Source organism: Chrysochloris asiatica, unplaced genomic scaffold (genome assembly GCF_000296735.1).
Source record: "Chrysochloris asiatica unplaced genomic scaffold, ChrAsi1.0 scaffold00139, whole genome shotgun sequence".
Classification (NCBI taxonomy): Eukaryota; Metazoa; Chordata; class Mammalia; order Afrosoricida; family Chrysochloridae; genus Chrysochloris; species Chrysochloris asiatica.
This window is the reverse complement of record NW_006408657.1, coordinates 8,400,860-8,423,190: the sequence shown is the minus strand read 5'-3', so window position 1 is coordinate 8,423,190 and position 22,331 is coordinate 8,400,860. Positions and strand designations below refer to the sequence as shown.

The following is a 22,331-nucleotide window of genomic DNA, read 5'->3' as shown; positions in this document are numbered from 1 at the left end:
AAAAATCTGAAGAAGGTCTAAGATTCATATTGTGTTGTTGTTGTTAAGTGCCATCGAGTTGGTTCCAACCCATAGTGACCCTGTAAAGGGTTTCCAAGGGTGTAAATCTTTACGGGAGTAGAAAGCCTCATCTTTCTCCCGTGGAGCAGCTGGTAGTTTCGAACCGCTGACCTTAAGGTTGGCGGCCCGATTCGTAACCACTACGCTACCAGAGCTCCTTTTGCTTTAGGATGAGTTGAGTGTAAATAAAATTGGGCTTTGGCTTGGGGGATAAAAAAAACAACCCTTGAGGTTACAGGAGACTGTGACTCAACATCTCATACTTCTGCATTGAACACTTTACTGTTACAAATGAATGCAGAGGTCACTGGTGTTGCTGAAATGTACACATGAAAATTGTTTAATTGAAAAATGTTGTGTTACCTGTATTTTTACAACAGTAAGTAACATTAAAAAATCATCACATTAAAAAACGAATCAACAATGACCTGGTTTATAATCTCCCCAAATATACAGATGTTTCTAAACTAAATTCCAATGGTTGTAGGAGGAAGAGTAGGAATATACCCACACAAAATAATAAGCTTGACACAGGGTATTTATACAGGTGTAAGGAGCTCTGGTAGCATAGTGGTTACGAATCGGGCTGCTAACCTTAGGGTCAGCAGTTGTAAACTACCAGTTGTTCCATGGGAGAAAGATGAGGCTTTTTGCTCCCATAAAGATTTACTGCCTCAGAAACCCTGTACAGGGTTGCTATGAGGTGGAACCGACTCCATGGCACATAATAACATCAACATTTACCTTTGCTGCAAATATATGTATGAATGTGGTGGAACATACAGGGGACAAAGTAAAAAAGAAGAAGAAGAAGAAAAATCCAACAAAAATAGAGACCCTTGCTTTAAGATTGTAACAAAGCAGGATTGGTGATAATAAAAAATCCATAAAATGTGTCTCTGAGTAGGAAGGATTGCAGGCAAGTTTTATATATGTACCTATCTATCATCTATATTTCTATCATCTTAAAGGAGCTCTAGTAGCATAGTGGTTACGAATCGGTCTGCTAACCTCAAGGTCGGCAGTTCGAAACTATCAGTGCTTCTGCAGGAGAAAGATGAGGCATTCTGCTCCCATAGATTTACAGCCTCGGGAATCTGGTGCAGGGTCGCTATGAGTAGGAACTGACTTTGTGGTACTTAACAACAACAACATCTATAACTATACATAAATTTGCATTTTATGTTTTAACGAAAGCTTTAGTTTTAGAGACTCTATTAGCATAACACAATGTCACTGTATTTTCTATTATTATTTCCTAACTTGAATTCATGTTATAATCAAGCATCAGGATTCAATTAATTAACAACCTGTTAAGTCAGGGACTTCTTTTTGGTGACTTTTGGAATTAATTCTGGGTGACAGAAGTTGGTTGACTTAAAAACATTGTAAGCAACCAAAATACAGAAAAGTAAAAAAATAAATAAGAATGTCATGTTTCTATGTTTCCCCCAAGTGGCTTAAAATAATGGAACTTTACTGTGCTTCTAAGTAAAACCGCAGTCCGCCATTATTGAACACTAATACCCAACAGATACCCTAACATTGCTTAACATTTCCACTTGAGTATATGGAGAGAAATTTAAAAGCAACACAAGTATGTGCATTTAAAATAAAATACATAATATTTTTAGATCATCTTGATCTCAAATTCTTCTAAAGGTGGAAAATAAAACCTTTAAAGATTCAGGTGCTCTGATATTGAGACCCTGCCTTTATTTGATTCCACTTCCCCTCAGATGGCTGAATTCATGATATCCTTGTGTCCCCAGATATAAAATATATACCTCTCCATTTACTTCCCTACCTGTTGAGACATGAAGAAGTAAAAATAATTATTATAAAAGGAATAAGTCATCTAAGTTTTCATTGGCAGGAAGAGAGGTAAAGCCTCTTGGAAAATTATAGGTAATTCCAAAAAGCAGTCATGAAAATGAGCTAAAGGCAGACCTCCTGGGTTCAGCTTCCAGCTAGACCTCTTACTAGTTGCCTAATCCTAATATCACTATCTCAGTTTTCTGATCTGTGTATGGGGTTGATAACAGTACTTCTATTATAGGTCTGTGCTGAGATTGACCTGAATTAATTCTTAAAATGGCATGTGGTGCTTAAAGTAATAATTATTGTGAGGTTTAAAATTATTATTATTCAGGAGCACTGTACAGATATATCATCTGGATTGAAAACAATGCAATTTTATGCATTATATTATCTACATTGAAATTCATGGAAAGTCAGAAGATTATAAAAGTGTCAACAATGTAGCATTACATTAAGATACCAATCTTATAAATCTGGATGTAGGTTTTCCCTCGTCCAAGTAACCTAAGAACGCAAACATTTAATGATTTTAAAATTTAATGAATTTAACTTTCTTCAAGAACAAACAGCATACCTGAGCGCAATGAAAGTTGATTGATGCTTGTTGACTAGCCCTTCCAAGTGCAGAAGGATGGAAATGAAAGTGTACTTCCGTGGTGGAGTAAGGGTTCACGATCAACTGTGCAAATACACCAAGAAATAAGAGAGAAACAACAATCACTACTTTTGAGAGACGGCCTCTTTGTGTGCAGTGTTGATGCACAAAACTGTTTGCTTTGCTCATCAAACCTGCACATCAATCAAAATTGAGGGTGAGGGAAGGGAGCACAAAATCCATTTATTTTTAAATTTTAGAAATATTCACCTTTATTGGTAATTCAAATGACAATATCCCAGAATTATTAACCCATGAGCTGCTCCTTGGAAACCCTATACAGGGTCGCTATGAGTCAGAACTGACTCAACGGCATTTAACAACAACAACTAATAAGTTACTTTGCTTTCTGAATATACTTACTGGTAATTCTACAAAAATATCCAGGACAAAATTTCTAGAATTACTGTTTGAGATTTCTACTTCTAAAGTCTCATGGGTAGGATTAGTCAAGGGAATAATTTGAGTGATACACCTGGAAGAAAAATAAAAGCAAGTTAAGTTGCTGGCATTCATAAACTTAATGACAGTTCTATTAACTTGGTACTTTTGGGAGTGTCAAAATAAGAATTATCATGTGTGAACTAATGACAATTTCCTAAAATAAATAATATCTGATCATTTATTTTTGAAACTAAATGTTATTGCATTTTTATATTGGAAAATATTCTAGTTTTAAAAAGAGCGTTTACCCATTATTTTATAACTATTAAGTTTAGCAAAAAAAAGCTAACATAGTCTAGAAATGATAATATAAAGTTATAAATGCAAAAGTTATCATTTATAGTATTGTTGTTGTTAAGTGCCTTTGAGTCGGTTCTGACTCATAGCAACCCTATATAGAGTTTCCATGGAGAAGCTGGTGAGTTTGAACTGCCAACCTTGCAGTTAGCAGTCCAGTGCTTATTCTACAGCACAACATCAGGTAATATCCAAATTGTTGTTATATGTCATCAAGTCAGCTCTGAATCATGGTGGTGGCGTTGTGCTGTGGAGTAGGTTCTGACTCATCGCAACCCTGCATTGGAATTCTGAGGCTGTAAATCTTTTTTTTTTTCCATTCACTTTATTTATTTATTTACTTTATTTATTTATTTTCTTAAATGTTTTATTGTGAATTATGTGTTAACATGGGACAACATTAGTTTTACATTCATTCTATCGTATATATCGTCTCATTGCCACGGTTACAATCCCCTCCATGCAATCCTTCCCCCATATCTCCCAGGTCTTCAGCACACAGTCGCTCTCCCTCTCTGGATCTAAAGTCTCCACCTGCTCCATCGCTCCACATCATCATCTCTGGCTCCATTTCAGGCATCATTGCTTCTCTGGGTAGGGTCCCGCTCTCTGCTCTTCTCCATTGACAGTCCTAGGGACCTCCGCTCCTAGACTGAACAGTTAATCACTTCCCTCCTTGCTATAAAACATCTACCTTTACATTCCCGACCCTAACAATCAGTCCTGATAACAATTATTCACTATTATATCACAAGAGACCTGTCTGCATTTCATTGCCTCAGCCCTGCCTAGTCAGATGGAACACTACTCACTGGAGATTCTACCTTCCCCGAGGCGCTCTGGATCTAGGTTCCCTCTTGAAAGCTTGTAAGCCAGTCACTTCTTGCCTTTGTAGCTCCCCCTCCCCATTTTGGGTAGCCAATGTCCAAGTTACCCATCCTTGCCTACTCTATGTATGATCCTTGCTGTAAGATTTGTTCCCTCTTTTGGGCTACTGCATCCATAGGTGTAGGTCAAGTTCATCAAATTGTATCAGATTGCTCTTTTCTACCTCTTCTTTCTTCTTCTACTTGAGCTCTGATCATCCAGTCATTGAAGCCAGGTCAAGTGGGTATTATCTGCAAGTGTGGGTGTTCTTTTGCATATGCCCTCTCTTCTTATCAGCTGGACGCTTCACTCTCCACTCTAGTCCTCTGTGGCTATGTTACTGACTCTGGGTCCAAGAGTCCCCAGGTCTTGCCACACTGCTGGCCAACCAGGTCTTCACCCGGGTTCACAGAAGTCTATTGAACATTGTAGGGCTTAACTCACCGCTTCATTGCTGTTTTTCCGTCACTTCCCTTTATCGGTGTCAAGCGTGGTCACCAATCACAGCGTGTATTCCCATTGAGTCTTAGTCTTAGAAAGGGGTTTGCACTGAGGGGACCCGACCACTTGCCTTGATGTTTCCTGGGCAAGCAAGTTGCTTGTTCTTGTAGTATGTAAATCTTTTATAGGCACAAAAAGCCTCATCTTTCTCTCGCAGGACAGCTGGTAGTTTCAAACTGTTGACTGTGAGGTTAGCAGCCCAATACATAACCACTACAACACCATAGTAACTCTATATAGGATTTCCAAGGAATGACTGGTGGGTTTGAATTACCAACCTTGTGGTTAGCAGTCCAGTGCTGATCCTACAGTGCCACATCAGGACTCCAATGTCCAAATTATAAATAAGTAAATACCAAACATGTATAGCCGGTTGTTGTTGTTGTTATGTGCCGTGGAGTCGGTTCCAACTCATAGTGACACTGTAGAGGGTTTCCAAGGCTGAAAATCTTTATAGGATCAGAAAGCCTCATCTTTCTCCCACAAAACAGCTGGTAGTTTTGAACTGCTGACCTTGCGGTTTGCAGACCAATTCGTAACCACTACGCTACCAGAGCTCCTTATAGCCAGTAGTTATACTCAAAACAAAGAAGGTCTGTAATCCATTCAAAGCTAATTTCTAATTCTTTTATGAACATCATTCAAACTGTAATCCTGTGCTATCTTCCCATAACTTTGAACTATAACATCCTATTATTGTTAAGTGTCATGGAGTAGGTTCTGACCCTGGATAGGGTTTCCGAGGTGTGACTGATGGATGGGCACTGACAACCTTGCAGTTAGCAATCCAGTGCTTATCCTAAAACGGCACACCAGGACTCCATACCACCATAATACAGGAATTTTATCAGTGTACAGCTTTGCTTACCTCTCTTTACATTGACTTTTGGTTATACCCTAAAATGGTCAAGGTTAAAATCTAAATGGTCAAAAAACTAGAAAATACAAATGTAATTATCACTACCTATATCTTATTAATTTTTTTCAATCTCATAATCCTCTGCAAGAGGTAAAAGAGTAACATGTGCTGAGCAGAATTCATCTGCTTAATGAAAATTGCATAATTCAAATGGCCACTTTCCTAATTATTATGTAAAATATGCAAATAACGTTTCATCTTAGAATAGAGAATTATACATTAGTGTTTTGATTCTTGACTACAAATTTGAAAACTCTCTATAAGTCACGAATTAATTCATTTACCAAGCACATATATATTTTACTGAAAATTCTGATGAAAATAATCAAATCCTTACTAACCGTAGTAAATAAACCCTAACCCTAACCAAGACCAAATGGCAAGACCCAGTGGGGGAGCAGACACACCATGGAAAAACGCCGTGGGAACCTTGGAGCAAAAGTAGACAATACAATTTGTTGGTATTGCTTTGTTCTGATTTTTTTGTTTTTTGGTATCTGGTCATTGCCCCACCCCCCACTGTTTCTGCACCTCCATTCTAGTGACTAGAGGAGGTGCCTGAATGAGTGGATACCCCCCCCACCGCCCTCACCACTGATGGGTTCTTCGGCCACACATGCGCACAGATACTCTCAGCCAAAGGGCAGGCCCTGAAAGTTTTTTTTAAATATGGGAAAGGCCAGGACAGGGCTGTAGAGAGGGAAGAGAGTTTAAAAACAAACAGGCTGAAAATTAAATTAAAGCCTGATGTATAGCATAACAACCAACAGTGGCATCTTGAAATCTCTTAGGCAGCTTTCAAAGCAAGAAGCTGAAGAGAGCACATTAAAGCCATACTTATATTAGTCTACTCCCGTAAGGATTTACACCCTCGGAAACCCTGTACAGGGTCGCTATGGGTCGGAACCGACTCGATGGCACTTAACAACAACAACAACATATTAGGCTACAGATCTTTTTTTTCCCCCTTCTCTCCCTCCTCTCCCTTTTCTGTGATTATAGACTGTAGTATGCAATCTAGTTTTGTTTTGTTGTTGTTTGTTTTACCTTTTTTTTTTTTTTTGCTGGTGCTGTTTTGCTATTTTATGCTCCCCCTTCTACCTTTGGGGGACTCGATTTCTCCCTATATTACCCAAGAAGACTCAGCAACTGCTGCCATATAGTCAAGTTACCATCACACTCTATAAAACACCAAAACCCAGGCAAGAACCAATACCAACTGCCATATACCAGGGAAAAAGACAACACCTGTGAAAGTTACTCTGAGTTAAGCAACAAGAAGACTGAAAAGGGAAGCCCACATCCTGATCACATCTACCTGGAAGCAAACAGAAAGCATAAAAAATACCAAAACACATACTCAATTAAGTATTAAGGCCACAGATAAACACTAAACATGTCCAAGGAGCAAAAGCAGATGACCATATCAGCACATGTCCAGAAACAAGATAAAATGTGTGAGACAAATGACCTAGAGGTACACCTGGACTCTATTCTGGAAGGAGGGCAGGCCTTGGAAATGCCTGAGAAGGAATTCAGAAAAATGATTACAAACCATTTCAAAACACTTTACAATGGAGTTGAGAAAAATAAGGAAGAAGTCAGGAAAGTGCTACAGGAGCAATCAAATAAGATAGATACAGCATTGGAAACAATTCAAAACCTACAGAAAGAGGTTCAAATGATCAACAATAGAATATCAGAAATAGACAATACTCTGAAAGGGCAAAGGAGTAGAGTACAAGAGATGGAAGGCAGAACCAGTGAAATGGAAGACAAATCTCTTAATACCAATAAGATAGAAGAACAAACACAAAAAGGATAAAAATATCTGAAGAAGTTCTAAGATTCATGTTGGACAACATGTAGAGGAATAACTTAAGAATTATTGGCATTCCAGAACAAGAAGAATCACACATATCCACAGATGAAATAGTTGAAGAACTGCTGGAAGAAAATTTATCTAACATCCTGTAAAGCAAAAAGATAAACATTCAAGAAGCTCAACGAACCCCAAAAAGGATAGACCCCAAAAGAAAATCACCGAACTGAGAACCAACAAGAACACACAACAACCAGAGATTGACATATGTGGCAGCACTTCTCAGAATTAAACCAACAGAAGGAAGAGTTGAGAAAAGAACAAAACTATATTAAGAGCACACTCAGAGAATCTGGGAGGTCAGTCAATGATCAAAACAATTACAATGCAAAAGAAGGTAAACATGTAGGAACAAAGATCCAGATGGTGAGAAGGTCAGGTAGATTACAGGATAAAATAGACTGCACTAAATGGAGAGATAAGTTAATGGACTATAAGGCAACTTCAATGAAAATTAAAACTTCACAACATACCAAGAAAATGAAAATCCAAGAAGAAGAGGGAAACATTAAAACTATGAGGAAACTCACAAGAAAGAACACAAAAAGCATGAACTCAACAAAGGAAGACGCACAGAACAAAGAAAGCAGCAATACCACAAAAACAAAACAAAACAAAAAACCAACCATAATGGCAGCAATTAATCCATACCTATCAATAATTACACTGAATGTAAAGAGATTAAATGTGCCTGTTAAGAGACGGAGAGTGGCAGAATGGATAAGAAAACAAGATCCTTCAATATGCTGTCTGCAAGAGACGCATCTCACACACAGAGACAAAAACAGATTAAAGGTCAAAGGATGGAAAAAAATATACCAAGCCAATTGCAATAAAAAATGAACAGGACAGGCAGTACTAATCTCTGATAAAATAAACTTTAAGGCAAAACCCAGCATAATAGATAAAGATGGACATTATCTCATGATTAAAGGGACAATTGAACAAGATGACATAACCATAGGCAACTACTGTTGTTGTTGTTGTTGTTGTTAAGTCCCGTGAAGTCGATTCTGACTCATAGTGACACTATATAGTGTTTCCGAGGAGCCTCTGGCAAGTTTGAACTGCCGACCTCACTGGTCAAATTGACCTTGAAGTTCAATGCTTATGCTACATTGCCACATCAGGCAGTTATGATACAATCCAGCAATTGCATTCCTGGGCATCTATCACAGAGAAATAAAAACTTCCATTCACACAAAACACAGATGTTCATGGCAGCTTCATTTGCAACAGGCAAAAGTTGAAAAAAAAAATATATGGTATTTTAAGATAGTTTTCTTATAGTTAAAAAAAACTCTGGTAGTACAGTGGGTTACACGTAGGGATAGACTGGTGTTTTTGAACGACCGAACCACAAGGTCCATCGGTGGTTCTAAAACACCAGTCCTTCAGCAGGAGAAAGATGAGGCTTGTCTGCCTTAAAGATTTACACTCTCAAAAACTCTAAGAAGCAGCTCTACCCTTATAATGACTAGTGTGGGAGTCCAGAAGTCCAGCTCCTTTAAGCCAAGACAGGATAGACTCTGAGAAGTGATTTCTGTTGTAGAACTCTCAGCAAGATCATGAAAAATCTGGGATTGTGTTTGCAATCATACCCTTGCTTAGTTTCTTCCCTTTTCTTACCCTGATTCACCTATTTGCTTACTGATTTCTCTGGGATTACTTCTCTAACAGAGTCCTAGAGTGGTGCTATGAGTTAATGCACTGGACTGCAAGGTAGGTTTGAACAACAAGGTCAGCGCTTCAAGCCTAACAGCCATTCCTCGGAAACCCTACACAGGGTCACTATGAGTTGAACATGACTCGATGGCACTTAACAACAATGCTTCTCTAATAAATCACTTGCAGCCAGTATTTTGGCTCAGTATCTGGTACTGGGAGAATTCAAAACTCTTTTGATGTGGTAAAGGAGATATATTTTTAAAAGAAAAAGGAATCAATTAGTCCAATTTTTAAAAATTAATTATACATAAATATTACCTCCCGATAAGAAATCTAATTTTCTTTTAATTTCCCATTAGAGATACTTTCAAAGTATTTTTCACACACAAAAAAATATTTCTATTGTGACTTCTTTATTTTTATCAGCAGCAAACTTGGTACTAGTTGTATAATAACCATTTAAAATAATTTGTTATTGTCAAGTGCTCTCGAGTCAGTTCCCACCCATAGCAACCCTGTATAGGGTTTCCTAGGAGTGACTGGTGAGCTTGAACCACCGACTTTGCATTTCAAATCTACTTTGCAGTCCAGCGCATTAACCCATAGCACTACCCCAGGATTCCACCTAAAAGAATAAACACTGTTAAACCTTTACGTATAAGCCATTAAGTTGGCTAACCTCACAGTAACCTCAAGCAATTTCTCAGGGCTGTTTTTCAATGCATCACCAATGTATATTGTTGTCATTAAGTGCTGTTGACTTGGTTCCAACACACAGAGACCGCCTACAGGGATTCTCAGAAGAGGCTAGTTGGTTTGAATTACCAACCCTATGATTGGCAGTTCAGTGCTTATTCTACAGCGCCACACTGGGACACTTAAACATCTGCTAGGTGTCCTGAATAAAGTCAGGCCATAAACTGAATAAAGTTTATGGCCATAAACTATGGAAGATACTAGTTATGCCACAAATAAACCCGTTAAAGCCTCAGAAATCCTATACAGGGTCCCTATGAGTTGGAACTGACTTGGTGGCACATACCCACCACCACCAAAACACTATTAGATGTTCTATTTTTCTTTCATAAATAATGTTATCTATTAAATAGAACTTACTTTCCAAGTTCACATTGTAATTCTGGCATCATGATTGATTTTGGATTTCCGGTAGTTAATCTTAGTAAAAACCAGAATTCTAAAGCCACATCAGGCTGGAAAATAATGCTGGTGGAGAGAAATATACACAATCTTGTTAGTGATTTATTTTATTTGCATAATAAACGTGGCTGCAAAAAAAAGTTCCCAAATTGGTAGAAACAGGTTTAAAATACATTCTTTGACAACTTCTCTGTGACACATTCTATTCTTATTGTGGATACATTATGAAATCTCTCAACTTGTGGTGTGAAAATCATGTCATCATTTGTTACCCAAGAAAACCAGCGTCATGGTTATTAATGACTATTTAATAAAATGCCTGCTGAATCAATGAAAAAATGCTTAAACATAAATAATTTAAATGCTTTGCTAGAGCTATAACAGGAAAACACTCGATTTGTAACTGTGATTACGTCGATTTTAGTTTGTTGACTTGAACGCATACATATTTTCATAAGAAGATTATCAGGTAACTGCTCTGATAGGCTTCCTTTATAATGAGCATGTGCATAGTTCTGGGGCAGATAAAGCTTGGGATAATCTAAAAGTATAACTGGACTATGGAGTCCTGGTGTGGTGGTGTGGGTTAATGTACCAGACTGCAAAGCCGTTTGAACTGCAAAGTTGGTGGTTCAAGCTCACCAGCTATTCCTCAGAAACCCTATATAGGGTCGCTATGGATCAGAACCAACTCAACATTTTTATGTGTTTACATACACGCAATGCAAAGAGAGTTTTTCACAAACAACATGACATTTTTGTTGTTAAGTGCCTCCGAGTCAGTTCTGACTCATACAGACCCTGTACACATACATCCACACTGTTTGTGTGTGTGTGTGTGTGTGTGTGTGTGTGTGTGTGTGATACATATGTACATGAGAGTAGGTCAAACAGTACTGCTGTAAAATCATAGAAACCTTTATTAAATAAAAATATCAAAATGTGAAGCTGTTGTTTTTTCATATATCCTCCATCTAGGTCTATTCACTTTTGAAAATGGTGGTGTTTCCATCTCTCTAAACCTTCCCTAATTCTTAGTTCTTGTGAAGTCATTTTCACTTGCGTCACACTTAAACCTAGAGAGACTTAGGTCATGCAAAGTGAAATGAAGGAGGGGGTATAGGAGAAATTTAGGAATTATTTAATGTGCTATTTCAAGAAATAATATTTTTGCACTGAAGGAAACCTAATTCTAAATTTCATCAAGGAATGAAAGTTCAGGAAGCTAAAACTATGAGCCAGTGTAATCCTAATGACTACAGCATACAAATACATCATAAGAATTTGTAAACCCGATCTCAAAGGATTAACAATGAAATACACATGCACCATTCAAACCATACCTTTCTTCTGTATAGCCTGTTTTCGCTGGAGAATACCTGACAATGTAGTTGATGCATTCTTTGGGATTTATGGTAAGCTTCTTAAGTCCACTAAAGGCTTCACTTGATAATATCACATCTAAGTGAACAATACTATCATGTGGATTCGAGAAAGGTAATTCAATGTTTACAGTTTCCTAGAATTACAGAACAAATAGATGAGCAGCAATTAGTTTCAGCACAGAATTACTGTTCTGTGAAAGCAAATGTAAATAAAACTGTTATACAGAATAGGGGAATAGGGTCATTTCTACTGTTTTTGTTTTTTCTTGATCTACTTGATGTTCTACTGAATTTAGCTCACCAATTTTTTTTTTTTTTAAGATTTTTATGGAGGATTGAGTGAAAGTTTACAGGACAGATCATCAGTTTTGCATTCAACAAATCATGCACCTTGTTTCATTACAAGGATTATAATCCCTTCCATGTATCATCAGTTAACAGTATTTCTCACCATTCACTTTAGCTCTTCTAAAAAAAAAACAAAAAAAAACCACTGAAGCATATATAATAATTTACACCTCCAAAGGGCACATTCTGCAAGTCTGCCTCCTGGCCACCAGCTCTTACTCCCTCTCTTCCTATGAATCTAGAGTCCTCAGTCACTCCCCCTCTCCATGACCCCATCTCTGCCTCCATCTCTGGTGTCACTGCTTCTCTGGATAAGGTCCTGCATTCCTCTTGTGCTCTTCTCCCTTGATGGTCTTAGGGTCCTCTGTTTCTGGACTGTAAGATTAGCCACTCCCCTGTTTCGTTTTGTTTTTTACAAAACTTCTACTTTTACAATTGTGATAGTCGCAATTAGTCATGATAACAATTATTCACAATTGAATCATAAGAATCTTATCCCCATCTCTTTTCACCAGACCCATCTAGACAAGATGAAAACTATTCAGTGGGAACTCTTTCTTCCCCCACACACTCTTAAACTAAACTCCCTCTTGAAACCTTGTAAGCCAGTCTCTTTGTGCCTTTATAGCCCTCCTCCCCCTATTTTAGGTAGCCAATGTCTAACTTGCCCATCCCTCTCTACCCTGTGTACAGAGGGGATAGCATTGATACTTGATGTGAAGACTCCTTCCCTCTCTATTGGTATTTAGAGTTACTATCGCCATGAGTATAGGTCAGGTTCACCAAATTGTAACAATTTACCTTATTCCTTTATCAAAAAAAAATTTTTTTTTAAATCTTCCTGTAGTCAAGTTCTGATTACCAAGCCATTGAGGCTAGGTCAAATGGGTACTGTATGCAAGTTTGGGAGTTTTTGTGCATTTACCCTCACTATCAGCTTTAGCCCTCTGTGACTATGTCCTTGTCCATGGGCTCAGGTGTTCCCAGGTCTCACCACACTTTGGACCAACCAGCTCTTCCTCTTTTCTTTCTCATCTCCAGGTCAACAGGAGTCAATGGACTGTGGTTGAACTCAGCCCATTTCTTCATTGCTGCCTTTCCCCTTCTTCCACTCACCAGTAGACCAAAGTAGTCACCAGCAAGCTTACATACCTGCTCATGTGTTCCCTTTAAGTTTCAGTCTTAGATGTGTTTTACCTGAAGGAACTTGATTGCTTGCCTTGATGGCTTCCTGGCAAACAGCTTGCTTATTCTTGTGGTAGCCAGTCAGGCCGACATTTTTGTTTTGGGTTTTTCCTGATTGTGTTTCTTTGAAGATGTATCTTCTGTCACTCTAGCTGTTCCAGGCTGGTCTCCTTGTACTTGCTCGTAGGAATGTCCCACCTCAGAAGGTTCTGGATGGGACTCAGGATTCCACCTAAGGTCCTATACTCTGCAAAGGCTCTGCAAGAGTCTATTTCACTGGACAAGTTCTAGAACCCCTTTTAGGTATTCCAATCAGTTATAGGCTGAAGATGGGCTTACAAATTTTCTGTAATTCTGTTTCCCAACATTCCTATCTATCCCTCTCAAGTGTCTATTTTACAATGGTAGGCAAGAGAAACCTATATTCATAAGACAGTCAAGCATTTTAGTATTATTTCCCCTCTTCAAACTATGCCTAGATAGATCCCTGTATCACAGAGCCTTTTTATTGCAAGGTTGAGCATACATCACTATTTACTTCTGTCTCACTTAGGCCATGCAAACCTGTCTAAGAGTTCTCCTATCTATATTGTTCTTCCACATCCTCCTCCTTCTTGTATTGCCCTCCCCAACACCTGAACTAAATCCCCCACCCCAACCCCATCATTGTGGTTACCTTATCTTCCATTAACTTTTTCTTCCATTTAAGACAGTCTATTTCATCTTGTAATCTGCCTGAATTTATCACCACCTGGATCTCTGTTCCTCTCTGTAATTGTTTTGATCATACACTAATCTCCCAGATCCTCTGTTCTTATAATTTTATTCTGTTCTCAACTCTTCCATTTGCCTTTTGAGTTCAGGGTGATGCTGCCATGTACGTCAATCTCTGGTTGTTGTCTGTTCTTGTTGGTTCTCAATCTACTGAACTCCCTTTAGGATGTTTTTCATCTCAGGGTTGGCTTTGGCAAAATCCCTTAGCATCTGTTTATCCTGGAATGTTTTGATTACACCATTGTATTTGATTGACAGCTTTGATGGGTTTGGCAGTTTTTTTTCTTTCAGGGTTTTATATATGTCTCTCCATTGCCTTTTTGCCTGCATGGTCTCTGCTGAGAGATCTGAGTTTAATCTGATTTGCTTGCCTTTGTATGTTACACTTCTCTTTTCCTTAGCTGCTTTCAGGATTCTGTCCTTATGTTTGATTTTGGAGAGCTTGATTATGATATGTCTTGGTGATTGTCTTTTAGGGTCTATCCTTCCTGGGGTTCGTTGAGCTTCTTGAATGCTTATCTTATTGCTTTTCAGGATGTTAGGGAAATTTTCTTCCAGAAGCTCTTCAACAATCTACTCTGTGGACTTGTGTGATTCTTCCTGTTATGGAACACCAATAATTCTTAAGTCATTCCTCTTCATATTGTCCGACATGAATCTTAGGCCTTCTGCAGATTTTTTTAATCCTTTTTTGTGCTTGCTCTTCTATCTTAATAGTGTTGAGAGATTTATCTTCTTACTTACTAGTTCTGGCTTCTAACTCTTCAATTCTACTCCTTTGCCCTTTCAGTGTATTGTCCATTTCTGATATTCTATTATTAATTATTTGGATTTCTTTCTGTAGGTTTTGCATTGTTTCCAATGCTGTATCTGTCTTATTTGATTGTTCCTGTTGCATTTTCCTGACTTCTTCCTTATTTTTCTCAACTCCTTTGTATAGTGTTTTGATACATTTTATAATCATTTTTCTGAATTCCTTCTCAGGCATTTCCAAAGCCTGCCCATCCACTTCCAGTTCATTTGCCTCAGTCACTTTATTTTGTTTCTGGACATGTGCTGATATTGTCATCTGTTTCTGGGTTTTTTTTTGGCATATTTCAAGAGTTACCTGTGGCCTTAATACTTAGATGGGTGTGTATTTTGGTATTTTTTATGCTTTCTGATTGCTGTGGCCATTTTGCACTGCCATTTGATTTTAAGTGAAAACTGTCTCTTTAAATTTCAAGGACATCTGTGTGCATGCATAGTAGAACCCTTCATGGCTGGGGGCAGGGTGTCCATTTGCTCAGGCATCCCCTCTAGTCACCAGAATGGAGATGCACAGACAGTTAGAGACCAATGAAAACATACCAAAAAAAAAAAAAAGTGTCCACACCATTATCTCAACAGTTCTGTCAGGCATCTGTGACGGCTCTGATCCTTCCCCCACTTGATCTCACCCAAGATGGCAACTGTGGGAGGTAGCTGAGTATCTTGGATTAGAAAGCAAAGGATTTCTTGCTTCTGCTACAAATTTTCCTATCGGTAAGCCTTCCAACTTTCTAAATATTACTTTATATATGGTTCAGAGTTCTGGCACCATCCCCTGAGCCTGCTTGGTCTGGTTTTCTGTGTTGCTGCTGACAGAGCTCCTTACTGCATTTCCACCCAATCCTCCATCTTGTTTGTTCTCTCTCACCAATTTTTAATCTATAAAATTTTACATGTTTTCCTTGGTGAATGGTAGAATTTTGGTGACAAGTTTTTGTAACAGCAAACTTTATAAAGAAATCCACAGAACTAAAGACTAAGCAAACTGTAAAATTTCATGTGAAAAATATTTCTCTCCATTACCAATATTACTATGAGGTCCATTTTTCGTGTTTGTTTTAATAGTTGTGCATAAAAATCACCTGAAAGGGTTGTTAAAACAGATTCCTAGTTACTGCATCAAAATTTTTGATTCAGTAGATCTGGATTAGGGTCTGAAAGTTTATGTTTCTAAAATCTCTATGTAATACTGCTACTGATGTTGAAGATCCAGGAGAAACACTTTAATACTTTACATGAGTACCATGTAGTAGAGACAATCTGAACTAAGAAGTCAAATTATGGTGGTTGAACTTCTCTTTGACTTTTTAAATTCCTTCTCTCTTTCCCTTTTGTTGCATTACCCCACATACACTGCTCTTTACTCTCCTATCATACTATATTCTTGAGACAAGTCCTTTCAAGCTTGCCAAAGTCCAGATTTCTTCCACAGAGTAAAACGTCCATTCTAATCCTGGAGGTGGAGTCTTCTGTCAGCGGAAGTATAACATGCTCCATCTATAGCCATTTCCCCTCCTCCAGAATCCAATATGATGTTAGGAGCTCAGCATAAGCTTTTTGTTGTTGTTAAGTGCTGTCGAGTCAATTCTGACTCATAATGACACTGTACAGGGATTCCAAGGAGGAGCTGGAGGATTTGAACCACGGAAATTTTGTTTCACAGTCCAGTGCTTATCCTATAGCACCACACCATCAGTCCCAGCATAAGCTAGTGGACATTAAACCATAAGCTTCTGGTCCTCATAGCAGATACCTTCCCTTCTGTCTTGATGCAGTTCTGTGTGAGGAGCCCTGGTAGTGTAGTAGATTACAAGCTGGGCTGCTAACTGCAAGTTCAGTAGTTTAAATCTACACCCATAAAGATTTACAGCCTTGAAAATCCTGTATGGGTTGGCTATGAGTTGGAACCGAATTGATGGCACATAGCCGCCACCACCACCACCACTTGAACTGTGCTAGGTACGAAGGAAAAGGATACATTTTCCTGGAAAGGAAAAATGCTGACACTTTCCTTTCCAGGAAATAACTCCTTCTTCTGGATCAGTCTTTGGCCATCTCATAGAAAGGGCTTCAAAAAACTCATGGAAAAATGGAATTAAAAAAGAACGGAATTATTTCATGAACTTTTTGAAGTCCCCTCATAAAGTCTAGAAGCAGGTGGTAAGATAAAGGATTTTGGCCTCCCTTGATGTGGCAGAACTATCTGTTGTCCAACTAAAAGCTGTGATCCCCTTTCATAGTATGGCATTGGGAAGCAGGTGTCCAACCAAAGACTACATTTCTCAGACTCTTTTGCACCCAGGCACAGTCATGTGATCAATTCCAACCAATGGTATATGATTAGAAGTGATGTGTTTCACTCCCATGAAAGGAGCTTCAGAAAATAGTGGAAATCCACCTCTCTTTTGTCTTCATCCAACTGCCTTTCACTTTGTCATCCACTCGATGGAATAAGCCTGGCTCCCTGAATCTCAGCATGTATGATATACCACTTACCATTTGACTATTACAAATATGAAAAACTTTTATTGTGTTAACTCACTGAAAATTTGGGGTTTATGTCTTATAGCAGCTATAGTGCCATAACAAATACATTGAGCAAGTCCTAAGTAAATAATACAGAAACCCCGGTCATAATTTAAAGAGAAATTTATCTATGGTTTTCTGGTTTGTGACTTTATTTGAAAATCCATGACAACAGAAAAACTTAAGTATCCCACTTTGATTACTTGTTTGCTTTCTAACTCCACTAGAATATAAACTCCTTGTAAACAAGAACCTAGTTTTATTGTCCATGGCTCTTTCTCAGCATGTAAAACAGTGACAGGAAGAATAAAATGGCATATTTTATAAACAACTTTAGTGTCTGTATATAAATCTGACCATCTTTAGTATTCTGAAAAATCATAATTTTTAAATAATGAAGCAGCCATATGATAATCTGGCTCTGGAAGAGTTGAAAAAATGTCGAGTTACCACAGTTGCCGATCTCTGTCACAGTTACTGAGCAAATAACCTCAGATGGAAGAGAGGTAGTGGGTTCAAAAGGACTTAATCCTGTGATGGTTCACATTATCTCCTGTGCAGAAAACTTTAATTCACTGAGCGGTTCTGGTGAAAAGTTTATCACTGGCTAATTTCACTGGGTCTGAGTAAATAAGGGTTTGTGTGCGTGTGTGTCCATAAAAAGTTTAACTGAGTGAAACTGTAATCTGACTCAAGTGGAAATAAATATTTTTCATCACATCTCTTCTAGAGATAATAATGAATTAATTATAGAAGGATTGTGTCTGAGTTCCAAAACTCACTATCATATCAATTTCAGTAAGTCTCATTATTCAGGATATCTTGCATTTTAATTGTATTCCATTTGAATACACTATTACTAATGAACAAACTGTACCAAAAGACTTAGTAAAACATCACATAATTCAGAGGAAGTGATAGCTATAATCTGTCTCAATAATTTTCCTAAATTGGAAAGTCAGCACCAGCTGACTTGAAGTTTGGGAACAAAAGGAAGTCTGAAGGGATTAACTCAGGGTTGTATGGTGAATAGGTTAAGGTTTCCCAATGAAATGCTCACAGGATAGTATTTGCTACCATTAAAGAATAAGCAGATGCATTGTTGTGATTGAAAAAATTCCATGGTGTAACTTTTCTGGTCTTTTCTCTCACCAATCCAGTTTTCAATTTTCTGAAAACTGCATCATAACTCCTCCTATCCCCCAATTTCTTTATGTCCTTGGAGAAAATCTGACAAAATTTCCCATTTGGAATCTCAAAAGACAGAAACCATAACTTTCTGAGCTAATCTCTCTGTCTTGAATATAACTGGTCCAACAGATCCCTTCAGAAGCCATTGCTATGATTGGAGCTTGCTCTCTCTAGATTGTATTGGTAAATACAAGACTTATAAATCACCTTCATTAGCGTTGTTATTTTTAAGTGTCATTGAGTCAGTTCTGATTCACAGAGACCCTGTACAGAGTTTCTGAGGAAAGGTTGGTGGGTTTGAACTGGTGACCTTATCCAGTGCTTATCCTATAGCGCCACACCAAGACTTCATTTGTCCATAGAATCCTTCAATATTTTTTTTCAGGTGAGGGTGCACATCTCAGCTACAGTCTTGGTCCAGTGGTGAAGATTTCTGTTTTCCTTACATTGAGGTGCAAGTCATACAGAAGGCCATGATATTTACTCTTTATCAGTACATATTTTAAGTCCTCTTTGCTTTCAGCAAGCAAAGTTGGACCATCTACATATTGCAACTGAGTCTTCATCCAATCCTGGTGCCACACTCTTCTTCATATAATCCAACTTTTTAAATTATTTGCTCAGTATGCAGACTGAATAAACGTGAAAGACCACAACCCTGGTGCACACCTTTTCTAATTTTAAACTATACAGTGTCCCTTGTTCTGTTCCAACAGCTGCTTCTTAGTCTATGTACAGGTTCCTCATGAGCACAATTAAATGTCCTGGAATACTCATTCTTATCAGTGTTGTCCATAGTTTGTCATGATCCACACAGTTGAAAGTCTTTGAATAGTCAATAAAGCACAAGTAACCATCCTTCTGGTATTCTCTGCTTTCAGCCAAGATCCATCTGACATCAGCAATGATACCCTTAGTTTAGTTCCATGTCCTCATCTGAATCTGACTTGTCTGATGATTTCATCATTCCATTGGGTTACCAGCTCTTTGGAATAGGCACAAATATGGATCTCATGGGAAAACCCGGGATCATGGAGGATAGAGAAAGATTCACAGAATATTGAAGGAATACAAATGAAAGAAGAAACAGTTGCATGCAAGAACTAAATCCATATTTATTCTCATCACTTAACACCCCATTGCTGTTTTCCAGCTGCATATTTTAAAATTAAAATTATATTTTTGATATTTTCAATTAAATTATTTTAGTATTTCCAATAAAAAATTAAATCTAATTGATATTTTGTCCATAGCAAGTAAATTATCCTTAAATTTCATTTAAACCAAGATGATGGAGATCTCCCTTTATTAAATAATTTGGACATAGATTTAGTAACATTTCAATAATTCATCTAAGACTATCCTCGTCTTTGTCCCTGTCACTTAAAATCCCAAGTCTATGTCAGCTTTTCCAAATATATGTTTCCAAGTGAAAGAACAGCTGCAGAAGTTGGGAATAATCAATACTGAAAAGAGTCTAGAGAGCTTACTAGAACTTGTATCAGAGGTATGAGAACAAGGACTTAGGATATGGTTAAGTTTGCAATAGTAGAATAAAGTTTTGAAGCATGCAGACAGAATGCTGATCAGTGCAGCCTGTAAGACATCATATAACTTAAAAATCTTTGCTAGAAACACTTAGGGATTCTATTACTACATTTAAAAACAAATTACTATATTTGAATAATTTATCACAATATACTTGTTTAATATGGACTTTTTTTTTTTTTTTAAGAATACCATTTCAAAGCTACATAAAAGCTTTAACTGTTGGCAAAAAGACATGAACATGGCATATGGACTCTTACCAAAGCAACAGTTCTCATTTCAATTACATTTATAGGGGGTCCAAGACTGCTGTGGACCTCAACAAAATACCACATTTTCAAATTTTCAATCTTTCCATCTGAAAAAAGAAAAGAAAAAAGCACTTCTTAATATAGGTTTAAGAATAGCATACTTAACAAAACATTTGCAAAACATGAACATACATTATTTTCTAGCTTGATTTAAGAGATTCATTTGTCAAGAAAATTCAGCGGTAGATTCAGAGACTAGTTTGATTATTTGGAAGTGATAAGAGAAATTCATCTTGCCTGGCCCTGAGAATGGCTGAAGAAGCTCTCCACCCTCTGCCTGCCCCAGTAACTTAATATCAAGTACCCAATCTTAAAGAACATTTGATTTTTAAGCTAAGAACTAATATTTCGAAAGACACAATCCATCATTTTCTTTTCCTGTTTGCCAAAACAATCTTATACTTGTGGAAAGAAATGTCCCAATTAGGTTTTCCATATACAGTTTTAGTGCCCTAAGAATCTAGTCTAAGGGCAAAGTTATTAATAAAACAAACAAAACAGAAAACATTGCTGTGGAGTCGATTTCAAGTCCTGACAACCTTGTAGGGCAGAGCAGAAATGTCCCACTGGGTTTCCAAGGCTGTAATCTTTACAAGCTCTAGTGGTGCTGTCGGAAAAGCACTGGACTGATGGTTAGCAGTCCAATCCCACCAGCCGTTTAAGGGGAGAAAGATGAGTCTTTCTTTTCTTGTAAGAAATCACAGCCTCAGGAACACTAGCCAGTGTCGCTTTGAGTCAGAATCAACTCAATGACAGTAGGTTTGGTTTTGGGGAATCATAGAAGTAGGCTGCCACATTTTTCTCCTACAGAGTAGCTTGTGGGTTTGTGCCACTACACTATCAGGGCTCAAGTCAGGAATACCTCATGATAGCTCAGGTTCAAAAAGGATCCCAGAAGTTTAGGCCAAGAGAATTCAGGACTGGGTATGGGCTGAAGGTTGAAAAATAAGATTTACTAATGGAGTTCCAACATTTAAAAAACAAAAACAGGCGTTTCTGCCTCTGTTGATGTCCGCAGACACAGTCCCCCACCCTGAAATCTGAATCCTGGACATCCACCATGTCTGTATGGTAGGGTTGGAATTAATATCAAACTCTGGTTCTTTCTCTCCATTTTTTTTTCCCCCTTGTTTGTTGAGCTTCTCACTTTGATATTCTTTTGTATTCTAATACTGAGCTAGGTCATGGTTGAATATGTTTTCCTTCCAGCTTCAGGAGTTCCTTATTAGCATTGTGCTTAAAAGATTTATGCTTAGTTAGATTACGCTTAGCTTGCTTCGGTAAATCATTTTACCTCTCTGGGTCTCTGATTCCTCATCTATGATAGACTCGCTCTAGGGGAAATCTTATTATTCCCCTCTTCTGAAAGACTTGTCTATAAGTGTATTGTATTGTTTTGTATTGCATTGTACTAAATCTTCTGCATGTCACACTGCATTATTTTGTTTCATAATGCAGTGTAATGTGTTGTGTTCCATCTTATTCTATCTAATACAATAGCTAGCAAGAGGCACTTACAAGGTTGGCAGATCTGAGAACAGTTCAGACCTTGAGAAAATCAGCTAGTGAGAGGAAGAGGTCTAGACCTCTAGGGGTCTAGGTGAGTGAGCTCTTTTTCCAAATACCTGGGAGTGGTTTTAGAAGATGAACTTATCTGCACATTTTGAATTACTTCCTGTGCTTATTTATTTTACAAACACCAACTAATTCCCTTTAAACCAGTCATCAGCAGAGAACAACATGACCAGATTGCTATGAAGACTAGGTTATTGAGACAAACTCTGCTCATATTTGCATCAGTTGCTCCTTCAATTCTCTAAAACGCTTCAAGTGTTTTTATGACTTTAAAATGTGACTTCTTGTTTTGTAACAAAAATGGGAGAGTAGTTAATCTTACAGTCCAGAAACAAAGGACCTTAAGACCATCAAGGGAGAAGAGCACAAGAGGAATGTGAGACCTTGTCAAGAGAAGCAGCAACAC

The 22,331-nt window shown here is 37.9% G+C and overlaps 1 protein-coding gene across 1 annotated transcript in view; it reads right to left on the bottom strand.

The window, feature by feature from the left end:
• Nucleotides 1-22,331, bottom strand: part of LOC102822611 (chromosome unknown open reading frame, human CXorf30) — a 170,223-nt gene that overhangs the window by 97,614 nt on the left and 50,278 nt on the right. The window contains exons 10-14 of the mRNA XM_006870158.1: nt 20,300-20,397; nt 11,616-11,791; nt 10,231-10,338; nt 2,900-3,011; nt 2,456-2,560 (exon numbers count right to left, since the gene is read on the bottom strand). Of these exons, the coding sequence (XP_006870220.1) occupies nt 2,456-2,560; nt 2,900-3,011; nt 10,231-10,338; nt 11,616-11,791; nt 20,300-20,397 (599 nt within the window). The remainder of the gene's footprint in view (nt 1-2,455; nt 2,561-2,899; nt 3,012-10,230; nt 10,339-11,615; nt 11,792-20,299; nt 20,398-22,331) is intronic.